General features: G+C 40.1%; 2 protein-coding genes across 4 annotated transcripts in view; one reads left to right on the top strand and one right to left on the bottom strand.

The window, feature by feature from the left end:
* CDKL2 (cyclin dependent kinase like 2) overlaps positions 1–2,400 on the top strand; it is a 35,655-nt gene extending 33,255 nt beyond the window's left edge. For all 3 annotated transcript variants that reach the window (XM_045857914.1, XM_045857915.1, XM_045857913.1), the window contains 2 exons: positions 43–131; positions 285–2,400. In XM_045857914.1, coding sequence (XP_045713870.1) covers positions 43–108 — 66 coding nt within the window. In that variant the 3' untranslated portion in view covers positions 109–131; positions 285–2,400. The remainder of the gene's footprint in view (positions 1–42; positions 132–284) is intronic.
* A 9,860-nt stretch (positions 2,401–12,260) lies between these two features.
* ODAPH (odontogenesis associated phosphoprotein) lies at positions 12,261–19,234 on the bottom strand. Its single transcript, XM_045858226.1, has 2 exons — positions 19,168–19,234; positions 12,261–12,879 (listed from the first exon to the last, which is right to left on the bottom strand). The coding sequence occupies exons 1-2, from the start codon at positions 19,232–19,234 to the stop codon at positions 12,485–12,487; spliced, it is 462 nt and encodes a 153-aa protein (XP_045714182.1). The 3' UTR covers positions 12,261–12,484.
* Positions 19,235–19,520: the final 286 nt, after the last annotated feature.

Here is a 19,520-nt window from a genome sequence, read left to right as displayed (position 1 = left end):
ATGATTGCTGAGGATCTATAATGCTGCATTATTAACCTATAGGTACCGGCATCTCCCTTGTCAGATGATTCGGAGGCTGAGTTGCCTCGAATGGAACACCAGTACTGAATGTCAGTTTGGTTCTGAACTGGGTAGGTTTGCTTTCTCATATTTGAAGCTGTGTAACCTTTCGTGGGAAACATGTTGTACATTTGCATATGCAGTGTGAGAGAGTGAGATAAAAATCTACAATAGAAAGATTTTATGTAAAACATTTGGTGGCATGTATTCCCCTGTGCTTTCAGATGCTGCTCTGGCACTTGAGATGCAACTTGGAACAAAAGTGCTGATATCTTAGGAGGAGATATACGTGGTTTTGATCATTCACTTCTGAATTGCCTGCATCTTCTGAGAAAGGTCTTGCAGAAGGAAAGACAAAGATTTCCAGGTGTTTTAAAGGAAGATTAAACACGTGTCTCTCCCCAACTGCCATCCTATCACCTTTCAAGTGGCTGATGCTATTTCATGTTATATCCAATGAAAGAATAGTGATATATGGTTCTTGTTACTTGAATGTATATTTACTATTAGTAGATTGTGTATTTAAAGTTACCCAAGATTAAAAGTAAGTAAAAAAACGGAGAAACACGTAAGAGTTCATGTTACTTGTGCATCGGACTTTATGTGTTATCTGTGTTAATGTGCACATTTATGTAGGAGTGTGTTTGGTGGGTGTGGGCACTACAAACTAGAATCTGTTGAAGAAAATGAAAAAACTAGGACCAGTCAGAAAAAATGTTTCCTTTACCTAACTTAACTATAAAAACACATTTAAGAATCTTGCTTGTTTCTAGGCTTTTAGAAGATATGTAACTGCTCTCTACGGATAGATGTATTTCTTTGGTTTCTGTGGTTATTGTTGATGTTTGATCAGTGCATCCTGGGACTATGCCTCTCTGCTGGTCTTCTGAGAGCCACACTAGTGCAAGTTTCACAAAGAACCCTTTTGTTTCTAGCAACCTAGTATGGCTGACACTGGGTACTTTCTGCACTGTAAGATTCTGGTGCTAATGTTCCCGTGTGCTGGAGCGTGATTAGAACAAGAGTGGTAAAGGAGAATTTTGTGGGTATACCTTGCAGTTGAATATTGAATCATTGACAAAAGAGGTATGTGTACAAAATTAGGAGATGGGAAGCAGGGTTACCAATTGACTAGGACTGGTTACTCCTCTCCAGGCCAATTGCTATTAACTGCCCCACCGAGGCGGCTTTGGGCAGCGAATGTGTGTTGTTAGGAACACCACTCCTATCCACTTATGGTGTGAAGGAGATGTTAGATGGAACATCTGTATAAAATATCCCAGACATATTCCTGTCTTCTTGTTTCCTTAAACACTTAGGCCTTCTGAAAAGCTTTTAACCAAGGTGCAAAATTATTAACCTACAGTACACACATCTTTTTTAATGCACTGGTCCACGCGTTTTAGGTAGGAGAGCTAAATTGCTTTGGCTCCAGGTTTTTGGTTTCTGGGTCTCCAGTCATGCTTCCCATCTGTCATTTTAGAGAATGGTTGTTAAGGGGACCAGGATTTGTGTGGGGATTTTTTTGCCTTACAATTAATAGTGTGTTTTTCCCCCCAAAAGAACTTAGACCAAGAATTTAACTAGCACTTTTCTCTATTACTTATCCTGTGGAGCTCAATATTGAAATTCTAAATATAGTTACTTGAGCCTCAAAAAAGGTAGGATATTCAGTAGGATATAAGGGGCTGCAATGTGAAAGTCTACCGATGGATCAATTAACATTTGATCTTGATTTCGAAGCTCTGTGTTTCACCTCTTTCCCCGTGTTCGACGAGACCAGGTATGGCTCACAGACTGAGCTAAGTTAGTGCATAGATGGGCATTAATAGGCCTCACATTAAAATATTATTTTTACTATGAATAATGTTGCCAACAGCCACCACGACATAAAAAGCAGACAAGACTTAGAAACCAAGGAGCTGTCCAGCTTATTTCGATGTTATTTTCATTTAAAAATCGGTGTGAAAATATCACCTCAATGCCTGAGGGTCTAGGGTCAGTTACATTTTTATTCTATATTTGCTTTTGGTATCTCATATCTATTAAAACATTTTGTGAACTTTAGAATTAAGAAACTAAAAATTATTTACTGTAAGTCCAAGCTGAGACTTGAGGATCATATCTGGTTAGAAACTTGGCAGAACTAATTGAAAAAGAAGATTTTGCAAACTGGGGCTATAGACACTGAAGTAAAATAATCCTCTCATTTTTTTTTCAGTTTAAGATTGCTTTGTCTTTCCTCACAAGGGTATGATTCAGTCACATACAAATAGGAAATATGTGTATGAACTTGTTAGGGAAAATGGGCTTGCTGTGTGTATGTATGTTTTAAAATTAATAAATATTATATGTTACTGAGCTCTATAATTTTTGTTTGCATTTATTTAATTAATAGACTATAAAAAATGTATATAACACTGTATGATATTTAACAAAAATGTTTGAAATAACCTATTCAATCTTTGGGGGATACTCCGGATATAGGGATGATAAGTTAATTTTTTTGTACAGCCAGTGATACGAGTGGTCTGGTCATAAAGTGCATGAAGTAACAGGTCTGTAAAGACTACCTCGTGAATGTTGTGCCAGACTGAGGCCGAGAGCCTGGTTCTCCTGGCGGAGAATCCCTTGCTTGGTTAGAATAACTGACTTCTTATTGAAATAGAAACACAGATGTGTTGTCCTGTGTGACTCTGCCATTATTGGTTTCTTTATCTTAATTGTGCTTCAATATAAGTCTGGCTCTATATTCAGCTGTGAGTCAGAATAAATTGAAAAATGTGGTTGACTTATTTTCTAAGCCCTCCTCTGCACAACCTACCCACTGTCCGAGAATGAGAAACACCAGGGTCACTGCTCCTGAGGCTTTACGACTAGTCCTAGTGAACTGGACTGAGTGGGTTTTTCTCTATTGTTTTGTATTAAGCGTTTTTACATTAGAAATGGGCCCTTAACACTCCTCTATGTGAATGAAAAATTATGTTCTCACATCGCTTTTTAAAGGATCTTATTTTTTCTTTTGATAGCTTTGACATGAACTAACCTGAAAATGTTAGTTTATGTGTTTCAGTTTATGTTTCTTAACATGTCCTTCTGAGAAGCACCTTACCATAGATAGCGACATCATTTGTTACCGCTTGTGTGTGACTTGTGATTTAGAGTCTGGTGCTTGTTTGTAGGTGTTTGGGAATACCTGACATTGAATGTATTATACACTGAGAAATTTTTTTAAAAAACAAAAAGGAAACAAAAAACTATAAAACGTCACCTTCCTTTGCTCTCAGTAAAATTTTATTCCCCCCATTGCATAGCTTTCCTTATTTACTTTTTTAAAGAGTGTTTGTTTGTTTATAGAGAGAGGGAAGAGAGGGAGAGAAATATCCATGTCCAAGAGATACATCAATTGGTTGCCTCTCATACGCCAAGTGGGACCCCGCCTGCAACCCAGGCATGTGCCCTGACTAGGAATTGAACCAGTGACCTTTTAGATTGCAGGCAAGTACTCATTCCACCAAGCCACACCAGTCAAAGCACAGAGTCCTATTTAATCTCTTCTTGTTCTACTTGGTCATACAGGGTCATCTCCAGTAGAAGTGAGGAAGGTGCAAACAAAATTTAGGGAAATATATTGTTGGTTAACATGAATGAAAATAAGAGTTAGAGAAATGGCATACAAATATCTTAATTCAGCATGTCTCTAGAGTGAACAGGGTTGTTGTTTTTTTATGTCAATTTATCTCCTTTCAGCTATCTCCTTGCCTCTAGATCTGGAAAGCGATCTCTATTAATGTCACCACTAGAATTGAAAACACACCCCGCCCCCTGACCCCGCACCCCATGACAGCAGTGTTTCGGTCAGTCGCTTCCCTGTTTCAGCCTTCTTCCTTGGATAATCTCTCCTTTTACTTACACGTATACCTCTTTGTCTGTCTCCCCACTACATGTAATTTTAAGTAGAAAATCTGTTTATGAAGTTGCTCCTAGTCCCTCCAGAAGAGTCAGAGCCTGATTCTGAAGGCACATGGGTAAGAGAAATACCCAGTGTCCCTGCCTCACTAAATTTTTTGTGTTACTGAAGATTGCACACATCTTTCTGTTCCACACCGCCTGGCACAGTGATTTCTATGTGACAATAGTAATAATACATTCCTGTGAAGGTAGGAATGTTAGTCATATTTTATAGTCAAGGTAACAGGCCTGGACAGTTTAAGGAATTTACACAGTGTCACTCAATAAGTGACAGAGCCATGCACGTTTGTTGAAGTAAATATATGGTCATGATTATTTAGATCTGGAATCAATTTAAGAAAAATTTTGTTTAGATCATGTAAACTTTGGGAGCTTAAATTCCTGCAGCTATATAATTCCTCATTCACTTAAAGAGGAGGAAGTGCGTTCCCCAGCCAACCTCAAACAAAACTCCACTCAGATAAAGCCAAATTTGGATACTGCTCACCTTGTATCAAGCACTGTAGCCAGGGGAATGGTATTTACTGATTAGCTTAGTTTGGGCCTTTGTTAAATTCCTTTGTCTGAAGTAATAATGGGAACTAAGGGAAACGGGATCATGCTGATTGGTTCGGGCCAATGACAGCCTACTCACAGAACCACCTGGCTCTGCAAAGCCACAGAAAAGAATGGATGCTGGAGAAACCATCCCAGCATTCACTAGAAGTGGACAGTTTGAAGGGCCTGCAAAAGGTATGTTTCATTTTATTTTTTTAAATCCTCACTCTAGGATATATTTATTAATTCCAGAGAGAAAGGAAGAGAGAGACATTGATGTGAAAGAAACATCAATTGGTGGCCACTCGAATGTGCTCTGATGGTGTATCTCCTGCATGTGCCCCAACCGTGGGCTGAACCCACAACCCAGGCTTGTGCCCTGAGAACTGAATCCATGACATCTTGGCCCACAGGATGATGCTCTAACCAATTGAGCCACACCAGCAGGAGTCATTTTAGATTTTAACTGATTATGCTAAATTGTCCTCCGAAAATCCTGTACCAATTTACAATTCCCATCAAGTGTATGAGAAAGTCTATTTTCCCATATGGGAATATTTTAGATATTAATAATTTCTTTTTTCACCAATTTGATGGGTGAAAATTATTTTGCTTTAGTCTATATATTTTTTTAATTTTTTTAAAGATTTTATTTATTTATTTTTAGAGAAGGAAGGGAGGGAGAAAGAGAGAGAGAGAGAGAAACATATCAATGTGTGGTTGCTGGGGGCCGTGGCCTGCAACCCAGGCATGTGCCCTGACTGGGAACTGAACCTGTGATGCTTTGGTTCACAGCCTGTGCTCAATCCACTGAGCGATGCCAGTCAGGTATATTTTCTTGATTACTACTGAAGTTATACATATTTTTACACTTTTTTATTTTTATTGATTTATTGGCCATGTGAGTTCCTTCTTCTGTGACTAAAAATATTTAAAGGTCATTTGAAAAGCAGATTTTAGCTTGACTATTGATGATTTTCCTCTGTTGTCTGTTCTCCTACCTCCAGAAAACAAAGGCAAGCACCAGATTCAGATAATATAGTTTGGCTCAAAATATATTTTAGATCAAAAATTATTTTGTATTTGGAAATGAAACCTAGCCAGAGGAATGTATTTTAGTTTTAATTATACTTTTTAAAAAATATTGTATTCATTTATGTTTAGACAGAGGGGAAGGGAGGGAGAAAGAGAGGGAGAATGTGTGGTTGCTGCTCACGTGCCCCCTACTGAGGACCTGGCCTGCAACCCAGGCATGTACCCAGACTGGGAATTGAACTGGTGACCCTTTAGTTCTCAGCTGGTGCTCAATACACTAAGCCACACAAGCCAGGGCTAATTACACTTTCCTACTTAAGTAAAGCAATCAGGTCCTCTTTCTTCTGTTGGGTCATAGAAGGACATGAATTAACGAGAGATAACATCCCTTTGGTAGAGGGATGAAGGAAAGTTCTGAAACGCTTGGACTTAGGGGTGGCTGCAGTTGGCCTTACGTCCATTTCACTGGGATGATACCCTACTCCTTTGGCTCTGCCTAGGACAGCCCAGTGCCACCAACCCATGATCCAGGAGGTGGCAGGAAAGCCCCACTCACTGTAACCCATATCCTTACCAAGGGGAAAAAGTGCTAAAAACCTGTGATGAATATTACCGGAGTGGTATTATCTGTTCATTTTATCCATGCAATAAACAGCTGCCTTTTTCCATTTTTAAGGAGTACTTAATCTATTTGAACTGATGGCAAGGGAGAACTTTGTTTTATTTTTTAATTTAATTTATTTTATTTTATTTTAATATTTTATTTTTATTGTTGTTCCAGTACAGTTTTCTGTCTTTTACTCCCATCCCAGCCCACCCCCCCAAGTCCTCCCCACCTCCTTCCCATTTCCACGTCCCTCCCTAGTTTTTGTTCATGTGTCCTTTATACTTGTTCCTGTAAACCCTTCCCATTCTCTCCTGAAATTCCCTCCTCCCTCCCCTCTGGTCACTATCAGCCTTTTCTCCATTTCAGTGTCTTTGGTTATATTTTGCTTGTTTGTTTGTTTTGTTGTTTAGGTTCCTGTTAAAGGTGAGATCATGTGGTATTTGTTTTTCACTGCCTGGCTTATTTCGCTTAACATAATGCTTTCCAGTTCCATCCATGCTGTTGCAAAGGGTAGGAGTACCTTCTTTCTTTCTGCTCCATAGAATTCCGTTGTGTAAATATACCTGATGGGCATCTAGGTTTCTTCCAACACTTGGCTATTGTAAATTGTGCTGCTATGAACATTGGGGAGAACTTTAATACGTACAGTAGATGGTCCACCAGATGGTACCACCAATGGAGTGGCGCACCCTGGTGGACATTGATAGTTAAAACACTCACAGTCTGGTCTTCCAGGAGTTTCAGGGGTTTAGAGCGTAGTGGGAAGCAAAAGACCAAATGCTTGTGGCTTCTGTCTCTGACTATTGTCGGGGCTCCCCTAATGTCAGCAGGTAGGCTGGTGACTCGGGTCAGCAAGGCAGAGCTTTGCTAGTGGGAGCATGGGAGTGGAAGAAGCTGTGGACTTTGCCAAGAACCCTGAATAAAAAAGAAGTTGGAGAATTATGAAAGAAAATTTGCTTCACAAGGATGAAATGTGGGCAGATGAGCAAAGGCAGGGCAGTGGAAGGCTGATTAGGCCACTTGCAAGAGTGCCAATCCAAAACAGGCTCTGAACATCTTTGGAATTCATTGGAAAGATGCTTTTCAAGTGCTATTTCTGTAAGTGGCAAAATGCGAGTCGATGCCCACAGTGAATGGAAATTTGAAAATTAGTCCATACTGACACTGGCTGTTTTTCTGGATTCTTTCAGAATGCAGCATCAGGAGTTAGCATGGTACAACCCCAGACACATTTCCAGCCTTGATGTCAGTCAGCTGATGCTGGAAAACCGAGTTTGAAAATGGGTAGGGCAAGTTGTCTGTGTTGGTTAGGGGAAATAAGCAATCTATTTTGTGTCTAAAATTTAATTAAGACTATAATATAACTCAACATGTTGATTAAAGAAAATCAATGAAAACTGAAAAGAGATGACAGAAATGGAGAAATACTTTGCCAATATGGAAACAGAAGCACTGTAAAACACAGTTTGAACATAAATTTATGACTGTTACAGCATAAAGTCTACCTCTATCCTGCATGAGCGTGAGCATCTAACATGAAGGAAAATGTGAAAGACATTTCCTAAGAAGTTGAAATTTTTTGTTATGTGCAGAACATGTAATAAACCTCTTATTTAGAACATTAGGCAAGAAGTATATAAATAGTGTTATCAGAAAATCAGTTTCTCCTCGCTCATGGAACAGATATTTAAAGAATAACAGTTTGAAAAGGCATCTCAGATAATTAGCCTCCCCAGGAAACTCATGTGTCTCGGCCTCGCTGTGGAGGAGAGATTTTACAACCTGAACTGGACTCATTTTTTTTTTTAAAGAGAGACAGACCCTACTAATAAAGCCTGAAAAAATGACAAAACTAGTCAGTTAAATGGGAGGATTCTCTATTTCTGGTTACCAGTCTGATCTATCCTCCAACAAACTATTGAAAGAGAGAAATTTTATCTTCAGTGAAACAGAGAAAGATTCATATTAGAATTTCTGAAAGAAGGTTCCACTCATGTGCCAGTGGACAGTAACTGTTTTATTTGAGGGGGTTAAGTGTACCTTATTTTTTTACCTCAGTGGAAGTTCTTTTTTGGGGGGAGAAGACTTTAAAATCCCAAGACTTCCTCTGATATGCAGAAATTGATTTGGAAGCAAATAGGTTTAACTCTCAGGAGGTTTAAAATTTCACTTATTTAACAAATATTTATTGAGTCCCTGCTGTGTGCAGGCATTGTTTTAAGTCCTGGGGATAAAAGAATAACTAAAACAGACACAATTCCTTGCCTTTAAGGAATGTAGTATTTCACATGAAATATAAAAATAAAAAAGATAACTAAGAATACATATAGAATGACTGAATGTAATTCATGCTAAGGATAAAAGCAAAGCCAGGAATGGGAGAGGAAGTGGGCGTGTGCCTGTGCATTTAGATGAGGTGGTCAGGCACCCTGGAGGTGCCGTTTTATGAGTGTGCTGAAGGAAGGGAGGGAAGCACCCATATGGGTACTGGGAAGGGCACTGTAGACAGCGGGACCAGCAAAGGCACAGGCCCCTGCAGAGGGCAGTATTCTAGAGTAGAGAAAGAAAGGAAGAGAGGAGAGCGAGATGGGATCAGAGAGGAAGAAGCTGGGGGCGGGGAGTGGGGAGGCCAGGTTGTGCAGCGCCCAGAGGGCCTGGGCACGTGTCGTAGAGGTTTCAGATGTTTGCGCTTGTTCCTTCTACAGTCCAGTTCATGCTTATCATAAATTTCCAATGTTGATATTGTGAGAGCTATTTTCTGTTTGGAAAGTGTTTAGCTCTTTCTGGTTCTTTGGCTAGCCAATGGTATGATGTATAGGGTTATATTTAAGGCTGTTTGAAATTTTTGGTTTAAATCTGCACTAGTTGGAAAAGGCAAACCATGCTATATACTAATAATATGCAGTATTCTGTTCCCTGATATGTGGTAACATTTCAGTGAAATACAGCCTTCCTCCCAGGTTTATTGAGATATAATTGACATATAACATTGTGTAGGTTAAAGGTATAGACTGTGTTGATTTAGTACATTAATACATTGCTAAATGGTTATCATCATAGCGTTAGCTAATACCTCCATCCTGTCACATAGTTACTGGTATTTCAGGAGTGAGAGCATTTATGATCTACCCTCTTAGCAACTTTCAAGAATATAGTATAGTATTACTAGCTATAATCATCATGCTGTATATTGGGTCCTCAGAATTTGTTAATCTTATGACTGGAAGTTCGAACACTTTGACCAGTATCTTCTTGTAACCCCCATCTCCCAGCCCTTGAAACAGAGGAACACCACTCCATTTCTCTGATATAATATTTTTTTTAGATTCCACATATAAGTGATATCATATAACGCTTGTCTTTCTCTGCCTCACTTCACAGTGATTGATTGCTTAATGCACTTTGGTAACTATTAGTCAATAAAATATTTGAATACTTGTTTGATAAATGAAATATAGAATTATAAGGATGATACACATACTGATTTCTTTTACTGTGGAGCATGTAAGAAATTTCAACTCACATATCACTTTGAGTAAAATCTATGAATCTTAACTGACATAATACTATCTCCTATCATAGGGTCCACATTAAAAATTTGCCAGTTGTCCCAAAAGCATTCTTCATGGCGACCTCTCCCTCTCCTTGCCACCTCCAGGATCACATTTAGTTGTCGCGTCTCTTAATCTTCTTTAAACTGTGTCTACCATGACGTCTGCGTTTTTTAAGATTACAGGGTGGTGGTTTTGTAAATGTCCCTCGTTTCAGGTTTGTCTGATGATTACATTCAGGTTATGACTTTTTAACATAATTAGAACTTTAGACTCACATAAGCTATTTTTGCCACAAAGCAAAAGATGAATTTAAAAGTTAATCACACCCCTCCCACAGACTCCCATCGCTTCAAAAGCAGCCATTCCCACCTGTATGCTAAGAGGAACACATTTGATACTCTAGCTCACTTTGAGGTATTAGTGGCTGAGGACTATAGCTGAGTTGGTAAGCCTGCTAGATATCACTGTATTTTATTTTTTTATTTTTTTATATTTTATTAATTATTTATTTTTAGAGAGAGGGGAAGGGAAGGAGAAGGAGAGGGAGACAAACATCAATGTGTGGTTGCCTCCTGCACACCCCCTACACCGGGGACCTGGCCCACCACCCAGGCATATGCCCTGACTAGGAACTGAACCAGCAGTCCTTTGGTTCACAGGCCTGCGCTCAATCCACTGAGCCACAACAGCCAGGGCTGTGTTTTAAAGAAAAATTTGTTAACCCAAAAGATGCAATTTCTTAAAAAAGTCACGAAGGGCTATGCTTTTGCTTGGAGTTGTGGGCTGCTTTTCATATAGGCCACTCTATACATATTCAAGGGTGAAAATGATGCAGTTTTACCTAGCGTTATTTTGTGAATCGCCCCCACTATGAAACCCAACTACGGTAGTCTGCTTTCTATATTAGGTGCGATGACTAATTCATTGAAGCTGTTTGTCTATCTTTAGTTTGTCTTAGTTTTCCTGATGTTGAATATCACGTAGCAAGGCCTTCAGGGACTCATTTCAGAGCAGTTAACTTTTGGATTGCCAAAGTTCTAATGTTTGGGGAGAGAAAGCCCAGTCAAATCAGATTGGTTGTGGAGAGTCAGAGCTCCTGCGAGAGCACTGAGGGCCTAGGTGGGCAGTGGTGGGGGTGGGAGGGGGTGTGGTTCTGAAAGGGAGTGAGGGTCACATGCAAACCTTTCTCTGTCTTCAAGTTTGTCCGAAGTTGGCCCTCGTCTACTTATGCCTCACTAACCAAAGAGAAAGCAAAAAAGGAAGCAAGTTTATTGACACAATATAAAATTTCTTAATGAGGATTTCAAGTACAGGTTTTATTGAAACCTGTTATTTTGAAGCAAATATCTGTTCTTATAATGAAAACTTGCTATGAAGTGAGTAAAGGAAATAGGTTTTTTTCTTCCTTCTTGTCTTAGTGCAGCAAAGAAACACAGCCATCTCTTTCTATTTCCTAGGCAACATTCCCAGTGACCTCACGTCTTTATGTTCTTTTTGTCCTTTTGTAGAAGCAGCAGCAACAGTAGTAACTTTTGCACCTAGTTCTTGGGAGGCACAGGTGTCAGACACAGACCATCTGTGCAAAACCAAGTGTCTACATTACAGGCAAGACGAGTGGCACAAACAGGAGGTGGTGTTTCACAGAATGGCTGAAGAAATAACCAGCGAATGCAGTCCGCGGGGTGTGTTGCTTACATCGCACCCTAGGAACACAAGGTTCCTGTAGTTCAGTAAACTCATGTCTGTGGAGTCCTAGGGTTAGCAGAACATCCTGTAAACTTCATCAGACTTTTGAGCCCTGAACCATGTTGAAAGTCCTAGGGGAAGCATATTATTTAAGCTAGTATCTATATGCTGATAAGGAGAGAAAGTGAGATACTTGTCAAGCTAATTTGCACTGGTTGCTTAAAAAATTAACATTAAAGTACATTTAGATATTATAATAAACAAGAGTTGGGTGGTTAGGTCATTTGGTTTATGACAGCTTTAAAGTGTTATTTATGGTCATACAGTCAGACTTCCCATAACCTTGTTTTGCTTTTATCTTTATAATTTCTTTTTGTTGTTGTTAGATAACTGAGTGGATCTTGCAAGTTCTCATCACAAAGAAAAATAAATTTGTAACTGTGTATGGTGATGAAGTTAACTGGACTTACTGTGGTGATCATTTTTTGCAATATATACAAATATTGAATCATTACATTATACATCTGAAACCAATATAATGTTATGTCAATTGTGCCTCAATAAAATATGGTAAATGAATAAATAACTACTATTATATCACTGCCAGAGATGCTTTAAATAAAGCTTTCATTTTTCTAGAATTTCTTTTAAAGTTCACTTTGTAATGCACCTTGCAAAGTATTTCAGTGAATATAAAAAGGTATCATTAAGTCTTCACTTGGTTTACAACAATCTCAATTTATTTAAATGCTCCTGACTCTAATTTCGAAGACCGAGCTGATTCTTCTGGCATTTCAGTATGGATGGGAATGACTAGAACCGCTCATTTAGGGATTTTATCTACCTAAATACTCTGTGAGCATAAAATACTGGGAATAAGAATAATGTGGCTATTGCTCCTATTTCGCAAACTTGAACAACCTGTACAGCAATACCTTCAATGCCGACAGTGAGAACCATTTATAGTCAGTGGTGTTTAAGATAATTTTCAAAATCAGTAGTTTTAGTTTGGAAAGAGAAAACAGAAATCTTTTTATAGTCTTTTCTGAGGTATTGGTTTCTTTTGCTTCAGCAGGTTTGGGGCTTCTCTCTTCCATCTGTTTTCCTCAGATGAGCTTCCTCTCCTGAATCTTCTTCTGGGGAAATATCTATAATGTGGAATAAAGTGACTGTTTGGCCAAAAAAAAGGATGGAAGTGAAAACGGTGGTTGCACCTTGGAGGAAGGAAGGGCCTGTTTGGAAACCCAATGTGGACTCTGGGCCTCCATGTTGGAAAAAAATAGAAAGGACCCTTGGGTGCCCTTGTGACAGGCTGGATCCTTGTCACCGGTTTCCTGGTGGTAGGTGGAGGGGTGAGTGTAAAGATCTGGCAGTCCGTAGAATCCACATTGTCTTGTGAGCCTCCCGGAGGGGTGACTGCCTCTTGTCCTGCGGGGAGAAAAATACAAGTCAGAAAGCAGGCCTGAGAATGAAAGCAGAAGGGAGATGCTTGAGGGGTAGCAGGGGAGCAAGATTAGAAGAGAGAAATGAAGCGGTCTCAAAGCATGTTTGGAAGAACTGCCAAGGTTCAGTGAGATGAAACGTGGATACATATTATGGCCCCACAATTGCACTCTAGGGGTTCACCTGAGACAAATGAGTGCATGTGTCTACAAAAGGCTAGTTCAAGGGTTTTCATAGCAGCCTTATTCATGTTAGACTAAACTTGGAATCAGTACAAATGTCCATCAGTAGGAAGCTATGTAAACAGACTGCGCATATTCATAAAATGAAATACTGTACTACTCAGCAAAGAAAAGGAAGAGTTACTAATACAACCACATGGATGTATTCCATGGATGTTATGTTGAGCAAAAGTTTCCATTTTTATGAAGTTCAAGAACAAGCTAAACTAACCTAGGATTTAAAAAAAACTTAAAAAAAATAGCTTAGAGTTAGGGTAGTTGTTACTTAGCGGAAAAAGTAATCAGGGAACTCTTTAAATCTTGATCTAGGTTTGGAGACATGGAGATGAAGATTACATATATATTATATATACACACATACCACATATACACTTGTATACATTTATATATACATGTGTACACATATGTTTATACACACATATATGTCTGTATGTGTAAAATGTGATCAACCAGTATCTTTAAGTTTTGTGCATTTTACAGTCAGTGAAAGACAAGTACCATATGATTTCACTTATACGTGGAATCCAATGAACAAAATAAACTAACAAACAAAATAGAAATAGATTCATAGATACAGAGAACACACTGACAGCTGTCAGAGGGGAGGTGTTGGGGTTGGAAAAGGTGATGGGATTAAGAAAAAAAAAACACAACCCTCATAAACAGACAACAGTATGGTGATTACCAGAGGCAGAGAGTGGTGGGGTGAGGTAGAAGAGAGTAAAGGGGAGGTATATGGTGATGGCAGGGGACTTGACTTGGGGTGGTAAACACACAATAAACTATACAGATGATGTATTACAGCATTGTGCCCCTGAAACCTATATAATTTTATTAACCAATGCCACCCCAATAAATCGAATTTATTTAAAATATACAGAAAATTAGTTGGAAAAAAGAACTTAATGTTAAGAAAATAAAAATAGGCCAGGCCAGTATAGCTCAGTGGATTGAGTGTCAGTTTACAAAACAAACGTTCACCAGTTTGATCCCCGGTCAGGGCACATGCCTGGGGTGCAGGCCAGGTCCCTAGTTGGCGGTGTATAAGAGGCAGCCAGTCGATGTTTCTTTCCCTTTCTTTCTCCCTCCCTTCCCCTTTCTCTAAAAATAAACAAATAAGATCTTTTAAAAAAAAGAAAAGAAAAATAACTGCTGCCACTCCCACCCCCCTCCCCAAAGTTCCATTAATCCAAAAGGCCTGCTTCTCTAGCCCCAGCAGGGAAATCATTCCCTTTGGAGGAAGGAGGGAGCCTCTACGTGCAGCAGCAGAATGAACACTGAGGACCAGGATGACATTAGCATCTGAGAAGAAAATTCTGATCAAGTTCAAGTGTCAAGTTCTTCCCTTTGGCTATATCATCTAATCTATTTGGCTATGAAAAAGTTAGCTTCCCTTTAGAAAATTATTCCTTCACTCCCCTAAAGACTTCAGCCTGGAAATGTTGGCCTGGAAAGGACTGCTGAGTGTGAATGATGGGAAAATGAACTCCCCACAGGAAGTTGGGAGTACTGAGGCATTTAAAAAGGGCTAGATCGCCCTCACTGTTAGACAAGCTGAATTCAGGTTTCTTAGTTGTATTGGGTATGCCTATTGCCCCCTGTGTTCACAGCCGCTTACAGAGATTCTGTTTCACCCACAATCCTTGGAAAGGTCAGTCCTGCACACCTTTGGCTAGGCCTGATTGGACTGCTGTTAGACTCTCAATTCATTCATTGGCTGGCCATTGACCAATCAGATTCCCATTTGGTAATTTTAACAAAAAGATACAGTTAGTGGAAGGTGTAGGGAAGGGGCTGGAGTGTTAGGTTTTGGCCAGTTCATTGTGGAATAAGCAGAGAAGCCAGTGTTTCCAGAGAAACTATAAAATGGGGAAGGCCTCTCAAAGAGAACCTTTGGTAACAGTGATGATGAAAGTAGCTTGGTTTTTGACTTTTCAGGGCTGGTCCAACTGAGGGCTGGCTATACTTCAGGTTCTTGGAGACATTCTTATAATAATCACTCCACCTCCAGTTTTACTCTTTTTAAAAGCTCACTTGAATGAATGTCTGTTCCTTGAAGAAAATACTGACTCTCTCCCAGACCATCCAGGCTACTGAATATTGAAATTCTATGACTGAAACTAGATTAAGACACTTCAAATTACAGAAGATGATTAAATCCCACATTACTCATTCTTTCTACCTATGTAATTGGATCAGTTCTGAACATTGTAACACAAAAACCTTCTGCTGAGGATCCAATTGCTTGGGGAGAAGCTAGCTTTCTTCTTCATGCGGATCTTGATATTTTGTTATCAGATCAGGTTTAGCTAGACCTTGAGCTCTGCAACTCTGGAAGCTGCAATCCAGCTGTTCAAACCAACCAGCCAACTAGCCAACCAGCCAACCAACCAACCAATCAGCCAACTGATCTACCCTTGTGCCTATCTCATTTCTTAAAACCCAATGCTACTCTCCACATCCTCCAACTGACAGTGGGGTCTTGGAGCCCACTAGGCTGCTTTTTTCTGACTCTGGGATGTCCATCAGTGTTCAGTGTTCTCTTCTGGGAATTTCTAAGGGCTCAAGATCAAACATGCCTGTCGCATTAACCAACCTAAGAATGTGTGCAGGACCACATAAAACCACATTCCCCCAGCAGACTAGATACAGGGTGGCTATTTCAGGTCACTGATGGGCTAGCACAAGTGTTCCAAAATGTGGGAGCCATAGGGGTTGATCTGGGAAACTCACAGTTTCCTTATAAGGTTAAGGTCACCCATCTGAGTGAGTGGGTGGATGCCCTTCAGTCTCCAGCTTTGACTTACTTAATACTTCTCATTAATTCTTTTGTTTACCATGGTTGTGCTCAGTTCCCACTGCCTTCTAAACCCTTAATACTCTTCTCAAAGCCACTTCAAAATTCTCATTCATCTTCATTTATTTGAAGAATTCTCTTTAAAATTCTCTGTACCTTTCTAAGTAGATTATTTAGCAACCTTTTTCAGAGAGAAAGCTTCGGTAACCCTCATCAGTCAGATGATTACTCTACAGAGGTTATATTCCTTCTCCACTGAAATATCCACTTAACCACATCTTGCAGACCTCATCACCAGCACGGTGCCTAGAATAGAATTCATCAATTGGCAGAGATCTCAGTTTCTATAATTGCAAAGTTACCATGCTTCTATCTCTCAGGGATAATGTGATTGCTAATAAGCAAATAATTCTCATTATGTGACATACAGACATACCACTCAAAGTTCTCAATGTCAAAGACGAGAGCTCTTCTGCAACCTCATTCAGACCAAAGTAGGTCAAATATTTAAATGCAGGTTAAAAACATTTTGAGAGGCAGAACAGCATCGTGTCTAAAAGCGTAGGCTCTGGAGCTATAGGTTTCCTGAGCTCTGCCATCTAATAACTGTGACCAAGACAGGTTTCTGAGCTCCTCTGAATCTCCTTCTCTTTATGTGTAAAATGAAGAAATTAATACCATCCATCTAACAGGTTTGTTGTGTTATCTGAAATGAGATAAGTGCTCAGAACATCCCTGACCCACAGTATGAATTTAGTATAACATTCATCTTGAATGTTATAGAAAGATTCTGTTGGCAGGAGGTGCATTTTCTTGGTTCCATCTGGTTGCACTTTATACATAAAATCTGTGTACTGTCGATAGGACTGAAGGGTACTGATCTTATTACAAAGGACCTCCATGAAGTCAGGGACTATTGACTTTGTTGGTCATGACTATGTCCCTAGCACCTGGAATAGTTCTGGCTTACAGTGGTGCCCAGGGCATAGCTGATAAATTAAATGAATGGCCAGGCAGATGCTGAATTCTACTGTCTGTGGATTTTTGTAAAGCTCAGTGAGTATTTAATTCTAGTCCTAGAAAATTCACAATAACTTAGATTTAAAATTAGAGTAAAGTAAAAAGTTAAACCAAAATACTGCTTAGAATTTGTATATCAATTTGAAATGGGTTTATCATAGTCTAGACATAAAACTCATGGCATACCAACAACTAGTACTTTTTTAAAAAGTAAGATGAGAAGACCTTTTTTAAAAAGTATATATAATTACATGTAGTCTGTGGTTGTTTGGGCAGACAATAGCTGGGTCATAGTGAACTATGCTGATTTTAAGGTAAGTAAGCTTCATGCTTGACTTATGATATGCAATTCTCCCTTTACGTGGAACATGGAGTATTAGGAACATTCTCTTATGCTTTGGAGTGGAACCAGAAAGAAGTATAAATCCTGTCATTAATTAACTCATGACTCAACTCAGCTTGATTTTAACTTGGTTAACTGTAACTCATTTCATTTTTTAGGCTCACAGAATGACTGGCTCCCTTGGTCAAATCTCTGATTTTACAGGTAAATTATTCAGAGCCCAGAAAGCATCACAGAAGCCTATTTCAATTCTCTGCTAAGAGTCTAATCATTATTCAGCAGGGTGCAGGTTCCTATGTTAGGTGCTGCGGCAAATGCAGAGATGATAAAACACGGCCTGAGCTCAGAAGTATAGATATTCTGCAAGTTCACGGGTGATGTACTAATTTTTATAAGTAGACTTTGAGGTTAGAGAAAGGGAGAGGTTGCAATTTTAAAATTGTCAATACTATAGTGACATTTAAACATCATCATGTGCAGCAGAATTGCAATAAACAGAGGTGAAAACAGGAGGAGGCAGCCACAGCCTGCCAGAGAGAGGAGAGAGGCCGAGGGCGAGGGTGTGTGGGAGTGGAGGGGGGAACCAGGGTGGCCTGGGTAGAGGGAAGCTACAGTTGAAGGACATCGATGCCAGACTGAGGGCCAGAGGGGAAGAGCGAGTCAAGTTCAGAAATCAATTCTTACATTTTAATTGGTGTTTTTTAAAATGTGAATAAAGTTCTAATTTCATTAGAACCTGTTTAGCTACAATTTACAGAGTTTCCTGATGAATGAATGGTTCGCTTTCTGGAAAGAAGGTGGCTAGTTCTGTCTTATGGTGCCTCATTACCATTAGCAAGTGATGCTTGGGGGCCTTGTCCTGGAATCGATGGGACAGGGCTTAGGTGTGGGCTCTGTGCCCTTGTCCCTGATCACCAGAGTTCATGTAGAGATGGCTCAGGATGAGCTCTGGAGGTCTGTCCAGCAGCTCTGTTATCTGCTCTGTCGTGAGCATTGGCCAGTGAAAGCAGAGAATTGTTGGGGCTGACTAACTTCTGGCTGGGTCCCTGCAAAGCCCCCAGGGGCATGTGATGGGAGAAGGATTCATTTCGACTCCAGGGTCTCTAGTCCCTGAACCGCATCTGGTTCCAGAGCTGAGGGGAACTGAGACATCAGACCCAGGTCTCCCAGGATCTCCTTCCTCTCTCTTGCCCCTTCTCCTCCCTTCCCTGTCCTTGTCTTTCATTTCCTCAGGTGTCTCTAAGCCAATTTGAAGGCTCAGGCCACTTGGAAGTTTCCTAGTGGAGGAAAGGGAAAAGAATAGGAGGAGGGGAGAAATGGAATCTAATGTAATCCTAGAGAAAGAAATCTGCTCACTGGAGGAGCACCCAAGCACAGGTAAATAGATGTGATTAATTAAAGCAGCTGACAAGCAGAGACTAAACACCCACCATGTGCAAATTACTGTGCTTCTGGGGGTAGAAAGAGGTGGACATTGCTACAACCCAAGATGGCAAATTCTCAGCTTTAGAGCAATGGTAACTTGAATTCATATAGCATTTTAAGACTGAAGAGCTTCTCGTGCATGATAGCTCATTTGGTCCTCACCACCCCTATCATAATGCATGTTATTCATACTGTCACTTCACGAATGAAGAGACTGATGTCAGAGAGGTTTAGTATGTCCAAAGTCACAGAGTTAGTGATGAGACCGAAGACCAAGGTCTTCAGATGATAAAATTCAGCCTCTTCCTCTTTAACCACACAGGCTGGTAGAAGCTGACATAAATATTTTCAGTTTATGGACATGTATAATCATGGAGTGAAATTTTATCTTTTCACACAACTTATTGATTAGTGGGACCACAGTAGGATGAAAACAAAACCCTTACCTTCTGCCACAGTTACCACCAACCAGCAGGCCAACAGCCAGTAGGAGAAGCAGAGCTTGTGAGCCATGGCCTCCGCCCTGAGCAGTGGCTGCCTTGAACCCATCCCTGGTTTAAAGGGGAGCTGGTGAGTCACCAGCAGCCTGAGTCAGGTAATGTGCATGTGCATAGTGGCCCACCGTGGTCAGGGCCTGCGGTGTGAGGCTGAGAAATCAGCAAGGAAATGCCAGAAAGTATTTACCAACCAGAAGCTTCTTGTAATGACAGCCAAACATCATTCACCCGTCCTCGGAGTCAGACTGGAGACAACCACGCCTTCCCTGTTCTCTTATGGTAATTCCTTCAAGTCTCCTCCA

This window comes from Phyllostomus hastatus, unplaced genomic scaffold, assembly GCF_019186645.2.
Source record: "Phyllostomus hastatus isolate PE091 unplaced genomic scaffold, TTU_PhHast_1.1 phas_scaffold_1674, whole genome shotgun sequence".
Lineage (NCBI taxonomy): Eukaryota > Metazoa > Chordata > Mammalia > Chiroptera > Phyllostomidae > Phyllostomus > Phyllostomus hastatus.
The sequence above is the reverse complement of the archived record's forward strand: the minus strand, read 5'-3'. Positions and strand labels throughout refer to the sequence as shown.

Coding starts and splice junctions, on each gene's coding strand:
- ODAPH (XM_045858226.1), bottom strand. CDS start 19,234: ATGGCTCACAAGCTCTGCTTCTCCTACTGGCTGTTGGCCTGCTGGTTG. Junction 12,880..19,167: donor GGTGGTAACTGTGGCAGAAG/GTAAGGGTTTTG, acceptor TTCTCCCCGCAG/GACAAGAGGCAGTCACCCCT.